The sequence below is a fragment of the Geotrypetes seraphini genome, chromosome 6, assembly GCF_902459505.1.
Source record: "Geotrypetes seraphini chromosome 6, aGeoSer1.1, whole genome shotgun sequence".
Taxonomy (NCBI): domain Eukaryota; kingdom Metazoa; phylum Chordata; class Amphibia; order Gymnophiona; family Dermophiidae; genus Geotrypetes; species Geotrypetes seraphini.
Window position 1 is genome coordinate 111,414,954 of NC_047089.1, and position 19,100 is coordinate 111,434,053.

Here is a 19,100-nt window from a genome sequence, read left to right on the forward strand (position 1 = left end):
AGCACCGAACCCTGAGGGACTCCACCTTTCCTTCCTCCGAGCGACTTCCATTAACCACCACCCTCTGGCGTCTGTCCGACAAACCAGTTTCTAACCCAGTTCACCCTTTGGGTCCTAACTTCAGCCCTTCAAGTTGTTCAACAGCCTTCTATGAGGAACCATATCAAAGGCTTTGGTGAAATCTAAGTAAATTACATCTAGCATATGTCCTCGATCCAGCTCTCCGGTCACTCAATCAAAAAATTCAATCAGGTTCATTTGACACGATTTACCTTTTGTAAAGCCATGTTGCCTTGGACCCTGTAACCCATTAGATTCAAGGAAGTACACTATCCTTTCTTTCAGCAACACTTCCATTATTTTTCCAACAACTGAAGTGAGACTCACCGGCCTGTAATTTCCCGCTTCATTCCTGTGATCACTTTTGTGAATAGGGACCACATCCGCTCTCCTCCAATCCCCGGGAACCACTCCTGTCTCCAGATATTTGTTGAACAAGTCTTTAGTAGGACCCGCAAGAACCTCTCTGAGCTCCCTCAGTATCCTGGGATGGATCCCATCTGGTCCCATCGCTTTGTCCACCTTCAATTTTTCAAGTTGCTCATAAACATTCTCCTCCTTGAACGGCGCAGAATCTACTCCATTTTCTCGTGAAATTTTGCCAGACAATCTCCGTCCTTCTCCAGGATTTTCTTCTGTGAACACAGAACAGAAGTATTTGTTTAGCACATTTGCGTTTTCCTCATCACTCTCCACATATCGATTCCTAGCATCTTTTAGATTAGCAATTCCATTTTTCATCTTCCTCCTTTCACTAATATATGTGAAAAAATTTTTGTCTCCCTTTTTATATTTTTAGCCATTTGTTCTTCCGCCTGTGCTTTCGCCAGACGTATTGTAGTAAATTTGTGTGATCTAGAGTTAAATGGTGGTACAATAAGATGCCCAAAATTTTAATCAAAATGGAAATTAGAAAAGTTTGACCATTCAGATGTAGTTCTTTCTCTTTTATATTATCTGAGGGACTAGCAAGAAAAAATTTTGGTTTTTCCGGATTCAATTTAAGTTTTGCCCTCTTTGTCCATTGTTTAATATGAATTAATAATGAGGAAATTAGGTTTGTTACCTCTCCTGTAAAGGACATAAGCGGTAATACTATGGTAATATCATCAGCATAGATAAAGAATTTGACTCCCAGACTCTGGAGCAATCTTCCCAATGGGGCTAAATAGATATTAAATAGGGTAGGCGATAAAGGGGAACCCTGAGGGTAAGTCAGCTAAAAAGCCGCTAGCTTGCCAACAGGTCTCGCAGATCAACATTGCATCGAGTCCCTTGATGCCAACCACCGCTCTTACGTCTGGCCTCTCCTACATCGAGGTGTGCATCCTTTTCACGGTCACCCTCGCCGAGGCCATACAAGGCACCGATGGAATTGGCAGAATGCCAAAATGGTACTGGTGCTCTCGTATCGTGAGAAGGCTCGAAGCGCTTTGCCAAGTCAGTAAATGTTCAAGCTTCTTGCTCCGACACTATCTCCATCAGTACCGGTCCAGCCTGAGTATAAGGTACCAGCTGATGTTCCACACATAAAAAATGTGTCTCAATCGCAGATCCCATTCTCCATCACGGTGTCAGTCCTCTTTTTTAAGATATCAGCGTTCTTATTCATCCTCTTGATTATCCAAGTCTGCTCAGCATCGTTCATCTTCAGCTACTTTGAAGCGTAAACACCGCTCTCCTTCCCGTTCTTCTAAGTGTAAAAGGAAATCACATCTTCATCGACATCGATCCTGATGCACTCCTTTGCCAAAAGACTTTTTTGACTCAGACTAAGTCTGACTCAGCAGATTATGTCCCCCGAGTCTACTACAGAGGCTTATGACACTACTTCTGAGAAGTCTCCTCAAAAGTCTCCACAAAGAGCTAAAGGTGGGCTGAGATGGGCATCAATGTGAATTCCACTAATATGGAACATGAGGATGTCATTGGCCAGACTTTACGGTAGATATCCTGCAAACAGCAGGATGGTTGGATAGGCTGGAGTGAGCTTGGATGGCAACTTCAGCATTTGGAACCTAGGACAATTCCAGACTTTACAGTTTACAGCCCAGAAATATTAAAGAAGAGACAAGTTAATCTAATCATGTATTTTTTAATGGGTATAACTTATGGGCAAACTGGATGGACTGCTCAGGTCTTTATCTGATGTCATTTACTATGTTAATGAGTTGTGTTTACTTATAGAGCAGATCAAAAGTATGTGATCAGGGAGTTCCCCGTGCCCCTCTTTGTTTATTCTTCTCTTTCAGGGGTTCTCTACATTGGAACAAACTGAGGAGAGAAGGCAGTGCTCGATGATGCAGGGTGGAGGAGTTGAACACCTAATGCCACTGTAAGCATTAGGCATTAAGTGGCTTTAGGCATCACAAAGGGCTTCCTTAGGCGTGATTCACATCAAAGGTAGGCATCGGAAATGTAGATCTTAAAAACCCTGGCCTACATTTCTGTTGCCTTCCTTTCACAAGGCACAGTTTCATCAATGGCGCCATCGTGCGATTGACATGCGATTGGCAGCCGCTTTTAAGGTGGCCACCGATGATGGTGCTGTATATAGAATCCGAGCCATAGTGCCACTGAAAATGCCTGGATAGCACCCAAGCTGAAACCAGACTATTTTGGGGCATTCTTGGGGCGGAGTCAGCACTTAATTGCATAAATAGGATCAGGTTTCAAGTTTAGCTAAAAATTTGATATACCGCCTATCAAACTTCTAGGCGGTTTTACATTTTAAAATAATTTAAACAAGTAAATCGCTAAAAAGAAGGTTAGCAAACATGAAACGGACTAGAGGGTCCTGTCTTTGTGGTTCTTCATAGTGTGACAGGACCAGGGGTAAGCCTAGTGCTGGCAACCTGGCTCCCGCCCCAGGCGCAAGTATTAGCGCTCATTGGAGGACCATTTTGGGATAAACACAGCAGAAAAAAAAACACCTCTCCACCAATTATTGCTAGTTCCAAGTTTTATTATCCAGTTCAATTGCACTGGTTCTAAGGCAGCCACACCAGCTGAGGAGGCTTGGAAAAGGTTTATCACTAACAAGAGTTCTCTTTTCCAGCAAGTCTGTGCTTCAATCAGGAAAGAAAAAAAACACCAAAACCATTTCCTTTTAAACAGGATTTCTCTTTCTCATAGTTTGCTGCCAGGCTTTGCACAGTTCTGGGCAGCACTCTGGGTTCCAGAACCCAAATACAAGAGTTTAGCTCCATTCTCTTTAGGCTTGGCCCAATTATTGTATTGCGCCTTCTGTTTCTTCAGGAAGTTCTCCCCTCCTGACTACCTGAATTATAACTACCCCCACTACCCTTTATTTCTAGGCAGGGGCTGGGAACTATCCACCCTTGTTTTAATGGTCTAAGATTCCCCTCCCAAAAGTTCCCACTATCAGGGATGTGCAATGTCAGGTTACTGAATCCACTCCGGGCTTTTTTTCTCCTTTTAGCATTACCCATCCCCCACTCACTATGCTTTGCTTGCATACAGGGATGCTGGTTTAATTTCTGTTGCTAACCATTCCTCACATTCTCACATCAAAACTCTCATTCACTATACAGTCCCACATAAGGACAGAAAATGTTTCTTTTAAGTACTTTAGACCAGTGTGTTTCAACCTTTTACACCCGTGGACCGGCAGAAATAAAAGAATTATTTTGTGAACCGGCAAACTACTAGGACTAAAATTTAAAACACCCCATTTCCGCCCCATCTCCGCGAGCTCGGTCACCTCAGCAACTATAGAAAAATAGACAAATATAGTGCAAAATATAAACAGCAGATATAAATTCTCAAAACTGACACGTTTTGATCATTAAATTGAAAATAAAATCATTTTTCCTACCTTTGCTGTCTGGTGATTTCATGAATCTCTGGTTGCGTTTCCTTCTGTCTGTGTATCCTTTCTTTCTTTCTGCACTCAGGCCAAGAATTGACCCTTTTCTATTCCCTCCCTCTTTCCTTCCTATGTCCTTAGTGCCCCCAGTGCCTCCTTCCCATATCCTTAGTGCCCCCAGTGCCTCCTTCCCATGCCTTTAGTGCCCCTTCCTGTCTTTAGTGCCCCCAGTGCCTCCTTCCCATGTCTTTAGTGCCCCCAGTGCTCCTTCCCATGTCTTTAGTGCCCCCAGTGCCTCCTTCCCATGTCTTCTTTAGTGCCCCCAGTGCTCCTTCCCATGTCTTTAGTGCCCCCAGTGCCTCCTTCCCATATCCTTAGTGCCCCTTCCTGTCTTTAGTGCCCCCAGTGCCTCCTTCCCATGTCCTTAGTGTCCCTTCCTGTCTTTAGTGCCCCCAGTGCCTCCTTCCCATGTCTTTAGTGCCCCCAGTGGATCCTTCCCATGTCCCTTTCACTGGCTTCCACACTTTGTCCCACCCCCACCCTCGAAGCCAGCCTGCTTACCTGCCTGTCTACCTCTCTCCCTCCCTCCCTGGCCAAAGCCAGCCTGCTTGCCTGCCTACCTCCTTCCCTCCCTGCCCCGCAAAAAAAAAAAAAAAAAAAAGCCTCCCTCCTTCCTTTCCCCTGCTCTTACCGCCTTGCCGCTGCTGCTAAAGCCGACAGGAAGTCTTCTTTCCGACGTCAATTCTGACGTCGGAGAGGACGTTCTGGGCCAGCCAGGCAGCGATTGGCTGGCCCAGAACGTCCTCTGACGTCGGAAAGAAGACTTCCTGTCTGCTTTAGCAGTAGCGGCAGGGCGGTAAGAGAAGGGTACCCGGGGAAAGGAAGGAGGGAGGGACAGGAAATGATCGCCTGTCCCGTTGTCCCCGAGCACAGCTTCGGGACGCTGTCCCCAAGCTGTGTGTGGGGACAATGGGACAGAAGGTCTGAAAACGGACCTATGGTCATTTTAATCTTGCTGGCCCTGCGCGGACGGGCAGAAATTTCCTGCGGACCGGTCCGCGGACCGGCAGTTGAAGAACAGTGCTTTAGACCATTGTTATAGAACAAACTTTCATTCCCTTCCCCCACAGAGTACCTTACTCACTCATGTTGCATTCAGACATATAGTCCCCAGCTTCAGGGCTGCAATCCATTTCATTTTCCTCAGAGATATCTCCCTCTACCTCCATAAGAGATTCCTCACTCACTGAAGCCGGATACAGACTATCCTCTGGAGCAGCATTTGGCAAGCCCTGCTCATGGAGCTGCCCCCTTCCAATTAACCTCTGCTTGGAAAGCAAAGTTTTGTTAGCATGGAAGTGCTGTGGGTCAGTGAGTTTCTTAGCAGAAAGCAGTAAGGCAGAGCTCCTAGCCTTCAGTTCCCTGTTCTGTGAAGAACGTCTTTCCCTCCATGTTTGCTTTTGTTGCTTGTGTGGGTTCTCAGCTGGCTTTGATTTATTCTGCTGTGTAACTTTCACTCCTGCTCTAACCATGCCTGTCAGCTCCACCCCTTTCCTTACCCCTTATTATGCCAGATTGCCTGACCAGAGGTTTAGCTAGAGAATTAACAGATGATTTATAAAAGGGATTATAGTGACTTGGAACAGGTATTCTGTTCTTCTCTGCCATCCCTTCTCTGTTCTGCCCTGCCTGCCTGATCTTAGCACTGGGAATAGGATTAAGGGGCAGCTTCCTTGGCTTAGGAATAGGCACATTTCCTTTAGTGGCATGGTTTAAAGCAGGTTTCCCTGTCACAATAGCCAATTAAGTGCTGAACATCACACTTAACACTAGCGGCAGTCAGCAAAAATCTGATTGCCAAAGGCTGAATATTGGACCTTTAGTATATACCATCATTTAGCAAAAATAATTGATGAATTAATGTACATAATGAAATGTGTTAGATGCTCTTGGATAATATAGGATTTGTTTATAATAACTTTTCAGAAAGATCAAAGCCAAGAACAAAAAATGAAATGAAACATGCAACTTTTTTGTGTTTAATCATTTTATTTAAAGCTGCAACAAGTTTAGATTCATTCTTGCTCTTGTCCTACCTAGTTCCTGGCCTGTTAGCAAAGGTGTTGAAGGACTAGCCCAGGTTGGATCCAGAGCAGCACTTTCATTTGCATTTGCATTTCTGCGCAGGGCTTGGAGGTCAGGTAAGAATTTATTCAGCGATGGTTTCTTTAGTGATTGTTTAATTTAGTCAATAATAGATAATGAGTTTGTATCAGTGTCCAGCACATATAATATCCTGAATGTTTCCAAGCCCAAGTATAATAATGAGAATCACACTTTTTAATTGAAAGCAGCCTTTTTTAATGCAATGGAAAGGTATAAATGAAACCTATTTATGTTTCTTGAGATAGAAAAATTGTGTTAGTTTTTTATTTTTAAAACACATACTAAATCAGAATCAGGGTTCTGTCTTAGGACCTCATCTTTTCTCTTTCTACATCTCTTTTCTCAGTGACCTGATCTCTTCCCCATGGCTTCCAGTATATTCTATATGCTAATGATTCTCAGATCTTCCTCTCTGCACCCGAAATTTCACCTAAAGTCCACCTTTTTGATTTAACCTTCAGTCCATAACCCTACTCACTTCTGCCCACAGCTTACTACCCTAGCCAGCAGATTTCCATCCTCCCTAACTGTATCCCCACCCTGGCATCCTGTTTGTCTCTTTTGTCTGTTTAGATTGTAAGCTTTTTTGAGCAGGGACTGTCTCCTTTGTGACTCAGTACAGTGTTGCGTACGCCTAGTAGCACTCTAGAAATAATAGCAATAGTAACTTTGCAGGGAATCTGTGGGTCTGTTGCAGCAAAAAGGCTGCTCAGGGAGAATAAGGCATAGTGGAGAGACTGAATGATTTCTTTGTTTTGGTCTTTGTGGGAAGAAGATGCAAGAGATCTACCTGAACCAGAAATAGTCTTTAACCCTTTCAGGACCAAGGGACATATTTGTCCCATAATTTTAAAATCCTATAAATTTTCTGATTGGGATAGTCTACAGTTTAAATTTGATATGTACGGATTCCTTATGATACTTGCCTTTTATGTAAACAAACTGGTTCCGACATTCATTCATTAGCGTCGTTGCTAGATTGACGAGAAGAATTCACTTGCCACACTGTCCATAAGCCAGAAGTGTGAATATTTTTTAAATAAAAATAATGATATTTCACAAAAAAAATCAATTTTTTGGCATCATGCAAGCCCTTTTTTACCATAAAAATGTCATCCAAAACCACAAAAATTGGCCCTACGATCCTTATGATCCTGAAAGGGTTAAGAGTGATGATGCGGAGGAACTGAAAGAAAGTCTCTTTGAACCTGGAAGATGTACTAAGCAAACTGACAAGTTAAAGACTGATAAATCACCTGGACCAGATGATATACAGTACATCCCAGGGTACTGAAAGAACCTCAAACATTAAATTGCTGATATTCTGTTAGTGATCTGTAACCTCTCATTTAAAAATCAATCTTTATTACCTGAAGATTGGAAGGGAGGTTAAATTATGCTGATTTTTAAAAAGGGTTCCAGGGAAATTTGGGAAATTATAGACTGGTACGCCTGAGTTCAAGTGCTGGCAAAATAGTGGAAACAATGATAAAAAATAAAATTGTGGCACAAGTAGACAAACATGAATTAAAGAGACAGAGTTAGTGTGGGTTCAGCCAAGGAGGTGTGTTCCCACCAATTTGCTTAAATTCTTTGAAGGTGTGAATAAACATATGGATAAAGGTGAACTGGTTGATGTAGTGTATCTAGATTTTCAGAAAGCTTTTGACAAGTTCCTCATGAGAGATTTCTGAGAAAATTAAAAAGTGATGGGATAGAAGGCAATGTTTTTTTTCTTGTAGACTAGGAACTGGTTATTGGACAGAAGAGAGAAACTGGTGAGCCAAAAGTGAACTTTCACTCTAACCTATGTTATACCCAGAGGTCTGAAATGAGAAAACAGAAGCATTGGCTGGAAAGTTTAAATGATTTATTTAAAAATAATAATTAAGGATTAATTAATTTATTCACAGTACAAGCTGTTCAAGTTACTGTATATCTAGATTACTAATATTAAATAGTTATTGGCAAACTTGCTAAGTTTTACAGTTCACATACACAAACCATTTCTGCCTTCTCTTAGCTGAACTTAGAATTCTATATTGTCATGTATAGTGGCGTACCAAGGGGGAGATCCGCCCCGGGTGCAGCCTTAGGGGGGGTGCACAGCCGGCCCAGTCCCTATCGTGCTCCCTCCCTCCTTCGCCGCCGAGTCCCTCCCTGCCCCTGACCTTCTTGGCGCATTCACACCACCCCCCCCTTACCTTCGTGGCGCTTTCACCCCCCCCAACAGGCCCGGTTCGACAAACTTTCCTGCCCTGTGGCCGATGCTTCTTCAGCATCCGTAGCGTTGTAGTTGCATTATGGCTGCCGTAAATGTCATCTCTGACGCAAACCGTAAGTTGCATCAGAGACGACCTTTAGGCAGCCATATGCAACTACAATGCTACAGCTGCTGAAGCGCCGGCGCATGGGCATGGGAGGTTTGTCGAACTGGGCCTGTTAGGTGGGGGGGGGGGGGGTGAAAGCGCCAAGAAGGTAAGGGGGGTTGTGAAAGCGCCACGAAGATAAGGGGCAGGGAGGGGAGAAAGGGAGGAAAGGTGGGGTGGAGAGGCAAAAGACGCTGAAGGGAAATGGGTAAAACACAGGGGGGAGAAGGAAGCTGAAAGCATACGGGAAGGCAGAGTGGGGGAGAAGGACGCTGAAAGGACAAGGGGGAAGACAGAGAGGAGAAGGAGGCTGAAAGCACATGGGGAAGACAGAGGGGGGAGAAGGACGCTGAAAGGACATGGGGAAAAGACAGAGGGGGGAGAAGGATGCTGAAACGAAAAGGGGAAGAGAGAGTGGGGAGGACACTGAAGGGAAATGAGGAACAGAGAGTGGGGGAGAAGATGCTTGGAAGGGAAGAAGACAGAGATGCCAGACCATGGGGGGGGGGGGGGAAGAAGATAGGTGCCAGACCAATTTGGAAGGGGGGAGAAAGGGAGAGGCACAGTAACAGCAAATAGAAACATAGAAACAGACGGCAGATAAGGGCCACCCCAATAGCCCTCCCCTACTTTTCTCTGTGAAGAGATCCCACGTGACGATCCCATTTTGTCTTAAAATCAGGCACGCTGTTGGCCTCAATTACCTGTAGTGGTAAGATTATTCCAGCGATCAACCACCCATTCGGTGAAGAAGTATTTTTCCCACGGATGCCCTCTTGCCATGGGACTTTGAAAAAAGAAGAATATCCTCTTCCACTTCGATATGACCCGTGAGATATTTGAACGACTCGATCATGTCTACCCTCTCTCTGCGTTCCTCCAGTGAGTATAGCTGCAATTTATCCAGCCGTTCCTCATACGGGAGATCCTTGAGTCCCGAGACCATTCGCTGGACCGACTCAAGTCTCAGCATATCTTTGCGGTAATGCGGCCTCCAGAATTGTACACAGTGTTCCAGATGGGGTCTCACCATGGATCTATACAATGGCATAATGACTTCGGGCTTATGACTGACGAAACTCCTACGTATACAACCTATGATTTGTCTAGCCTTAGATGAAGCTTTCTCCACTTGCTTGGCAGTCTTCATGTCCTCACTGATGATCACCCCTAAGTCTCGTTCTGCTACAGTCCTCGCTAGGATCTCACCATTAAGGGTGTAAGTCTTGCATGGATTTTAGGTGTCAAGGTGCATGACTTTACATTTTTTGGCATTGGAACTTAATTGCCAGGTCCTGGACCAGCGCTCCAGTAAGAGTAGGTTGTGCATCATACTGTCGGGCATTGAGTTTTCGTCAGGCACTGTGCTTTTGTCTGTTGTGTACTTGCCTACTACATTGCATAGTTTGGCGTCATCGGCGAATAGCGTTATTTTACCTCGAAGCCCCTCAGCCAAGTCTCTTATGAAGATGTTGAACAGGATCGGGCCCAAGACCGAGCCCTGCGGCACTCCACTGATCACCTCCGTTGTTTCGGAGGGGGTGCCGTTCACCACCACCCTCTGAAGCCTACCTCCAAGCCGGTCCCCAACCCATGCTGTCAATGTGTCTCCCAATCCTATAGAACTCATCTTGCTCAGCAACCTGCGGTGTGGTACGCTATCAAATGCTTTGCTGAAGTCCAAGTATACGATGTCCAGGGACTCCCCAACATCCAGCTTCCCCGTCACCCAGTCAAAGAAGCTGATTAGTTTGGATTGGCAGGACCTCCCCTTTGTAAATCCATGTTGAAGGGGATCTCATAGATTCTCCTCGTTCAAGATAGTATCCAATTGGCGTTTGATTAGAGTTTCCATTAGCTTGCTCACTATTGATGTGAGACTCACCGGTCTGTAGTTCACAGCCTCCGTCCTGCATCCTTTTTTGTGGAGTGGAATGACGTTAGCCGTTTTCCAGTCCAACGGGACTCTACCCGAAAAACTGAAGGTGGACAAAGCGATGGGACCAGACGGGATCCATCCCAGGATACTAAGGGAGCTCAGAGAGGTTCTGGCGAGTCCTATTAAAGACTTGTTCAACAAATCTCTGGAGACGGGAGTGATTCCTGGGGATTGGAGGAGAGCGGATGTGGTCCCTATTCATAAAAGTGGTCACAGGGATGAAGCAGGAAACTACAGGCCGGTGAGCCTCACTTCAGTTGTTGGAAAAATAATGGAAGTGTTGCTGAAAGAAAAGATAGTGTATTTCCTTGAATCTAATGGGTTACAGGATCCGAGGCAACATGGCTTTACAAAAGGTAAATCGTGCCAAACGAACCTGATTGAAATTTTTTGATTGGGTGACCAGAGAGCTGGATCGAGGACATATGCTAGATGTAATTTACTTGGATTTCAGCAAAGCCTTTGATACAGTTCCTCATAGGAGGCTGTTGAACAAACTTGAAGGGCTGAAGTTAGGACCCAAAGTGGTGAACTGGGTCAGAAACTGGCTGTCGGACAGACGCCAGAGGGTGGTGGTTAATGGAAGTCCGCTCGAGAGGAAGGAAAGGTGACTAGTGGAGTCCCTCAGGGTTCGGTGCTGGGGCCAATCCTGTTCAATATGTATGTAAGTGACATTGCTGAAGGGTTAGAAGGAAAAGTGTGCCTTTTTGCAGATGATACCAAGATTTGTAACAGAGTAGACACTGAAGAGGGAGTGGATAAATATGAAAAAGGATCTGCAAAAGTTAGAGGAATGGTCTAATGCCTGGCAACTAAAATTCAATGCAAAGAAATGCAGAGTAATGCATTTGGGGATTAATAATAGGAAGGAACCGTATATGCTGGGAGGAGAGAAGCTGATATGCACGGACGGGGAGAGGGACCTTGGGGTGATAGTGTTTGAAGATCTAAAGGCGAAAAAACAGTGTGACAAGGCAGTGGCTGCTGCCAGAAGGATTCTGGGCTGTATAAAGAGAGGCGTAGTCAGTAGAAGGAAGAAGGTGTTGATGCCCCTGTACAGGTCATTGGTGAGGCCCCACTTGGAGTATTGTGTTCAGTTTTGGAGACCGTATCTGGCGAAAGACGTAAGAAGACTTGAGGCGGTCTAGAGGAGGGCGACGAAAATGATAGGAGGCTTGCGCCAGAAGACGTATGAGGAGAGACTGGAAGCCCTGAATATGTATACCCTAGAGGAAAGGAGAGACAGGGGAGATATGATTCAGACGTTCAAATACTTAAAGGGTATTAACGTAGAACAAAATCTTTTCCAGAGAAAGGAAAATGGTAAAACCAGAGGACATAATTTGAGGTTGAGGGGTGGTAGATTCAGGGGCAATGTTAGGAAATTCTACTTTACGGAGAGGGTGGTGGATGCCTGGAATGCGCTCCCGAGAGAGGTGGTGGTATGTATGGCCGTTTGGAGGAGGATGGGCAGGGGAGGGCTTCAATGGTGGGAGGGTGTAGATGGGCTGGAGTAAGTCATAACAGATATTTTGGCAGTTGGAACCCAAGCACAGTACCGGGTAAAGCTTTGGATTCTCGCCCAGAAATAGCTAAGAAGAAGAAAAAAAAAAAAAAATTTAAATTGAATCAGGTTGGGCAGACTGGATGGACCATTCGGGTCTTTATCTGCCGTCATCTACTATGTTACTATGTTACCCTGTATTAAGGGAGAGATTGAAGAGCGCGGATAGCGGAAGACGCAGAAAGAAGAGAGACAGTGGATGGAAGGAATTAAATGAGAAGATGAGGAAAGCAGAGACAATAAAAGGTAGAAAAAAATCATTTTATTTCTATTTTGTTATTAGAATATATCAGATTTGAAATATATCCTATTAGAGACATAACTGGGGACTGCAAAGCCCAGGCAGTGCTTCTTTAACTTCTAGCTGGCTTAGGGCTCTCTCGGACCAGGGGGCAGTTGTCATAATTGCACTCCCCTAACACTATTCCTGTCATGTGCGACTGCAGTATTCTGTTAGCATGATATTTCTGTGTAGCATTTTATAATAATTTGACTTGTTCAGTTTTCTTGATAATAGAAGGGATATATGTGAAGGGGAGGGGAGACAGGGGTTTTGTTGGTCCTTGCTCTGTATATTTATATTTATAAAATGACAATTGTACAGAATATTGTTCCTTTTTATACTTTAATAAAATATGTTCAATATAAAATCATAACTGACACTTGTGCAGATGGGATCAGATGGATTGCGGGGACTGAGCTTGCGGAGATGGGGCGGAAATGTGTTTTTTAAATTTCAGTCTTAGTAGTTTGCCGGTCCACAAAATAATTCTTTTATTTCTGCCGGTCCACGGGTGTAAAAAGATTGAAAAACACTGCTCTAGAGCAGAGTTGGCAGCTGTGCTGAAGTGCAGGAAGGTCCTCCGATGATTCGTCTGCCGGCTTTGCTCCAGGAGGGGGTGGACCCAGCAGACGCAGTCATCGCGGGTCCTTGCCGCAACTCCCTGCATCTGCCGGGTCAACCCCCTCCGATGTAACTTACTTCTTCCAGAGCAAAGCCTGGAGTCATTGCGGGACCTTCCAGCACGTGGTTGATGACTCTGCTCTAGAGCTAGTATGTCAGAGTGGGGTGGACCGGCAGCCGGCAGCTACAGTCATTGCGAGAAAGGAGCAGGACTGCTGGAATGAAAGAGTGGTGCAGGGAGAGAAAGGGGGCAGGGTGGTATGGAAGGGTGCTGATGGAATTGAATGTACAGGGAAAGGGGAGAGAGACATAAGGGGGGAAGGATACTGGATGGAATTGGATCGGAGGGAAAGAAAGGGGGCAGATGCTGATTGAAGAGGGGTGGATGGAGAGAGAAAAGGCAGATGGATGGTAGTGTGGCAGGTAGAGGGGGAGCCTATGCTGAATGGAAGTGCAGATGGGAGAGATAAGGGAGCAAATGCAGGAAGGAAATGGGAGGAGAGAAAGAGGGGAGCAGACGATGGAAGTGGACAGAGAGAGGTACTAGATGGAAGGGGTAGAGAAAGAGGGCACATGATGGAAGGAGGGGATAAATAAAAGGAGGGCACATGATGGGGGGAAAGAATTGAGTTAGGGAAATACTGGAGGGGGTGAGGGGAAGAGATGGCGAGCTGTAGGTAGACAGTAAAAAAGGAAATTGATGAGAGGGTAGTAAGAAAGTAATCTAGATGGATGCAGAAAATAAATTGAAAAGGAAAATGAGGGAAGAAAGGGATTGCAGAAGAGAGGGAAGGTGAGGAGAGAGATGCCAGACCAATGGGGGTGAAAGAAGAGATGGAAGGGGGAGGCATACAGTTTCTGGAAGGGGCATAGAAGGAGAGCAGATGCCACATAGGGGCAGAGAGTGGATGGAAGGAAGAGAGTAACAAGAAGATGAGGAAAGCAAAGATAGAACAAAAATTTTCTATTTATTTATTGCTTTAGGAGACATGAGTCACTGTTTCTATGGTGTTGCATTGTATGCAGAGTCCAGCTTCTTGCTGGTTCAATTTAACCTTTGTCTTATGTATTTCTATTTTATTCCCTCTTTTTAGCGCCAGCCATGGTGGTAGCAGCTCTGATGCTCAGAATTCCATGAGCGTCAGGCTGTTACCACCGTGGCTAAAATCTACACTAGTTTTGTAAAAGGGGGAGGGGTTAGTTTGTGATGACATTCCATACTAGGCGAAGGTGTTTTCTGTGTTCTGTGTGTTCGAAAGACATGGTCTTTTGTTAAGATTGACGGTGTAGGATTGATCTGTACTAGTCTGGCTTGTTTAGTTTTACACTTGTTTAGTTTTACTGTTGTACTGCTCACTGCAGTATGTAAGATGCTGCCTTTTCCTAGGTACTCATGTGTGACATGTGGCTTGTTACTAATAATCATGTTTTTCGTACAGATGGGGTGGGGGGTGCCAAAAAATGATGGGCCCCGGGTGTCACATATGCTAGGTACGCCACTGGTCATGTATTTTAGAAATAACACTAGCTCCTCAGTACTTTAAACTATTAATTTAATCCAGGAAAAATATATATTATCCAAGTGTATCTCTCAGATTGATATCCAAGCTTCTCAGAAGCCTGGTCCCCAAAAAATAGGAGAAAGTCGCTTCCTCTGAAAGGAAAGGAAAGGAAAAATATACCTCCTCAAAAGAAAGGAGGAAAAAGTTACCACAGGGCCTTATATATCTTAAACCACACAGCTATTTGAATGGAAAGTCCCCCAAATTTCATGTTCTTATTTCCTAAGGCAAGTTGATGACGCATTCTTACTGGGATGGGGGAAGAGAAGTCTACCTCTGCAATCTCCCTATTCTTCGGGTATCTTATTGGTCCAGCTCAATACAGGCTATCAGCCCTTTCTCAGAAATTATTAGCCTATCTGGGTCACTATGAGCTTTATAACCTCAGATACCAAGTCCTCTACAGGAGACTAAGTCATGCAAATATTATCTCTTGTTGGCTATGCCTTGGTTCTTTTCAAACATATACTGTATGGGGCTCTAAGTCAAATAGTATGATTCGGAAAAATAACTGAATAGCAATCAAAGTGAATGCCATTCTAAAACAAAAAAAAACCTAGGTTTACCATGTAGGTCTTTCAGCTATCTTTGAGATAGACAACGTCCCTGTCTTCCATTTTATAATTAACATCTGACTCACTATTCTCTTGCTATCCAAAATTCATATGAAAAATATATTGTAAAAATTTTGTCCTAACAGCGTTAATAGCCATTTTTATCAATGGAGGAGGGTGAATAGTAGAGTGATATTGACATAATCTTTACTGGGAATGTTGCTATTTAACATATTTGTAAATGACATGGCAATTGGAATGACAAGGAGGTGATTAAATTTGCAAATTAAATAAAACTATTCAAAGTTGTTAAAACCCATCCAGGCTGTGAAATTGCAAGAAGATCTTAGGAAATTGGAAAACTGGGCATCCAAATGACAGATGATCTTTAATGTAGAGAAATGCAAAGTGATGCATACCTGGTTAGGGTTCTTCAGCTTGGAAAAGAGATGGCTGGGAGGGGATGTGATAGAGGTCTACAAATTCCTGTGTGGTGTAGAACAGAAAGTTCAAAAACCAGGGGACAATCAATGAAATTATAGGGAAATACTTTTAAAACAAATAGGAGGAAAGATTTTTTCACTCTAAGAAAAGTTAAGCTCTGGAACTTGTTGCCAGAGGATGTTGTAGCAAAAATTATCCTTATACAAGCAGGCAGCATATTCTCACATGTGGGTGATGTCATCCATGGAGCCCGAAACTGACAGATGTTAAAAGTGAACTACCACTTTAAGTTTTAAGAAACTTCACGACTGCCCGTACTGCGCATGCGCAAGTGCCTTCCCGCCTGACATCGGCTCACAGTTCCTCAGTTCTTCATTTAACGTGGAGCAAAGAAGTGCTTTTTTTTCTGGAATTTGTCTATTCTGCGTTGCCTTCAATCCATCATGTTTGTTCTATGAGTGGCCTTTGGCCATTTATTTATTTTTCCTCTTTTCTCATTTGTTATACTTAGTTAAAAAGAACATAAGAACTAGAGAATGACACAGGGAGAAAATTTGTCCCCTTCCCAGTGAGCTCGGCCCCATCCCCGCCAACTTGGTCCCCACCCCATCTCCGCAAACCATCTGATCCCATCCACACAAGCCTCTAATAGATTTTATACTGAACTTATTTTATTAAAAGTATATAAAGAAACAATATTCTGTACAATTGTCATTTTATAAATGACAATTAATACAGAGCAAGAATCAACAAAAGCCCTGTCTCCCCTATCCTCCCTCTCACAAATATCCCCTCCACTATCGAGAAAACTGAAGTCAAATTACTACAGAATGCTACATAGAAAAATCAAGCTAACAGAATCTCACACATGGCAGGAATAGTGTTAGGGGAGTGCAACTAGGGCAACTACCCTCTGGTCAGAGAGAGCTCTAAGCCAGCTGGAAGTTAAAGAAGCATAGCCTGGTCTTTGCAGTCCCCAGTTTTGTCTAATACCAGCTCTAGCAGGATACATATTTCAAATCTGATAAAATATTTTTTTTCTACTTTTGTTGTTTGGTCATTTTATTCTTCACATCACATTGGCCTCAGGCTCTGGTTTCTGTTTCAGTCTGTCTACTCTTAACTCACTTGCCTATGGTCTCCTAACCATTTTGACATGTCTTCTTTCTCCATGCTCACCATTCATCTTCCAGCTCTGTGTATGTTTTTTTCCCCATGTTCAGCAAGTATCTCCCTTCTCTGTCTCCTATACTTCCCTTTTTAGTTCCCATCTCCCTGCCTTCATTATTAACACAATTCTGTGTCTCTATCCACTCCGTGTCAATCCTCTGTGTCCCTATGCCCCCCCTCCCAAGTCCAACATTTCTCTTCTGCGTTCTTCTTCCTCATATCTAGCCATCTTCTGTGTCCATATACCCTCCTATGTGGGTATATGGACATGTGCCTTGCCTCCTATGTGCCTTGCCCCACTGACTGTATTCATATACCACCCCCATGAAGCATTCTCCTTTGTGTACCTGTTTGTAAGCTCCCATCCATGCCCACCCATCTCCACACTTTTTGTATATCTCCCTGTGTCCAGCTTCTCCCCCTTACACCAATGTGTGTGTCACACTCTCTTTCCTCCCTCCGCCATGTTCAATATTTTACTCACTCTTCCTTCATCCCTTTGGTTCAGCTTTTCTCTTTCCCTTTCCTTCTCTCTTCCTCCCTACTGATCCTGCACCTCTCTCCCTTTCCTCTACTCCCCTTCCCATGGGTCCAACACCTCCATCCCCTCCCTTCAGCGCTCAGGTGTAGGTCTGACATCTCTCCCTTCCCTCCAGCTCCACTCCACTCACCACATGGACCCAGCACCTGTCTCCCTTCCCCCCAATCCCCAGACCAGATCCAGCAACTGGCTCCCTTCAGCTCTTGCAGGTCCAGAAGCCCAAGCAAACCCCCCCCCCATGTGCAATCGTGAGTGCAGCAGTAGCTTCCCCTTGTGAGTCTAGCAACCCCCACACTCCCTATCAGGGGTCCAACAGTCTCCCCCCCTCGTATCCTCCTTTGCTGTCGAATCTCGATCGCAGGCAACATAAAACAAACAAACCTGGGACTCTCCTGGGTCGGCCCCTTCGTGCCTCCCGGGGTGGACTTAAAAGCTTAGAAGCTTCCTGTGCACAGGGCTGCTCCAGAAACTTCTTGCCGCAGAGTTCCTCCTTCCAATGTAATTTCCGAGGCATGGAGATTCCCAGATTTGTTTGTTTTTTGTTTTTGCCACCAGCTATCAAGATTCAAGAGCAAAGGAAAGGAGGGATGCTGGTGGACCCGTGATAGGGAGGGAGGGGGGCTGCTGATCGGGAAGGGTGGTAATTCATGGCAGTTATCGTGGGTGACTTCAATTATCCGGGGATAGACTGGAATCTAGGCACCTCCGGCTGCAGTAGGGAGACCAAGTTCCTGGATGCTGTAGGTGATTGCTTCCTGGAATAACTTGTCAAGGAAAATATGAGAAGAAATGCGATTCTGGACTTAATTCTAAATGGTCTATGAAGACCGGCGCAAGGTGTAGAAGGTACACTGGGAAGCAGTGATCACATTATGATCCGCTTCAACCTGGTCGCAGGGGCAAAACATCGATCCAAAATGATGGCCACGGCACTGAACTTCCGAAAATGGAATTACATAGGGATGAGACTCGTGGTGGGGAAGAAGATTAAGAAGAGGATGAGCACTGTAAAAGCCCTAGAGCAAGCATCGTCCATTTTTAAGGACACAGTCACCGAGGCGCAAAATCTATATATACCACGTTTCAACAAGAGATCCAAGAGGAAAAAGAACAAGGAACCGGCATGGCTCACTGTAGCTATGAAGGAAGCGATCAAAGACAAGAAGACTTCATTTAAGGAATGGAAAAGGTCTAGCAGGGGAGAGCTGCAGTCCAGCCATTGGACCAACGGTCGGCTCGGGGGCCCGTTCCAGCGGGGCACCCGACACTGTCTTCGCTCCTCCCCCATTCCAGCAGGGGAGAGCTGATGGAGGAGGGCTGCAGTCCGGCCATCGGACCAATGGTTGGCTCGGGGGCTCGTTCAAGCTGGACTTCAGTTTTGACTGTTTTGATTTTATTTTCACTTCTTTTTAGTTTATGATATATTTTTTAATCTCACTTATGTTTTACCACTTATTTTGTTTTATTTTATCATTCAAATTTCATTTAAATTTCCCCAGAATTCTATTGCTTCAACGGTTCTCCCTCTGCATCTATTCTTATCTCCCCTCTTTTTAACCTTTCAAATTCCTTTAGATCATTGCAATCTTATTAGTATGTTTATTTTCTTATTTTTCTCCTCTATCTCTATTTTCTTTCTTTATTACTCTTCTAATTGTCATTTTTCCTGGTACTTTAGTTAGATTGTGAGCCTTCGGGACAGTAAGGGAATTTCTAAGTACCTATCTTACTTATAATTTTAATGCACCAATATATTAATTGTAACCCGTTCTGGGCTCTTTTGGGAGGACGGGCTAAAAAAATCAAATAAATAAATAAATAAAAAACAGACAAAAACTGGAAGAAGCACAAGCAACATCAAATCGGGTGCCATAAGGTGGTGAGAGGGGCCAAAGAGACTACGAGGAAAAAATAACCAAGGAGGCAAAAAACTTCAAGCCATTCTGTCAATATATCAAGGGGTAACGACCTGCGAAAGAAATGGTGGGGCCGTTGGAT

The 19,100-nt window shown here is 44.4% G+C and overlaps 1 protein-coding gene across 1 annotated transcript in view; it reads left to right on the forward strand.

Annotated features, from left to right (window-relative positions):
• Positions 1-19,100, forward strand: part of HERC2 (HECT and RLD domain containing E3 ubiquitin protein ligase 2) — a 3,346,202-nt gene that overhangs the window by 140,408 nt on the left and 3,186,694 nt on the right. The window contains 1 exon segment of the mRNA XM_033948978.1: positions 5,990-6,090. Within this exon segment, the coding sequence (XP_033804869.1) occupies positions 5,990-6,090 (101 nt within the window).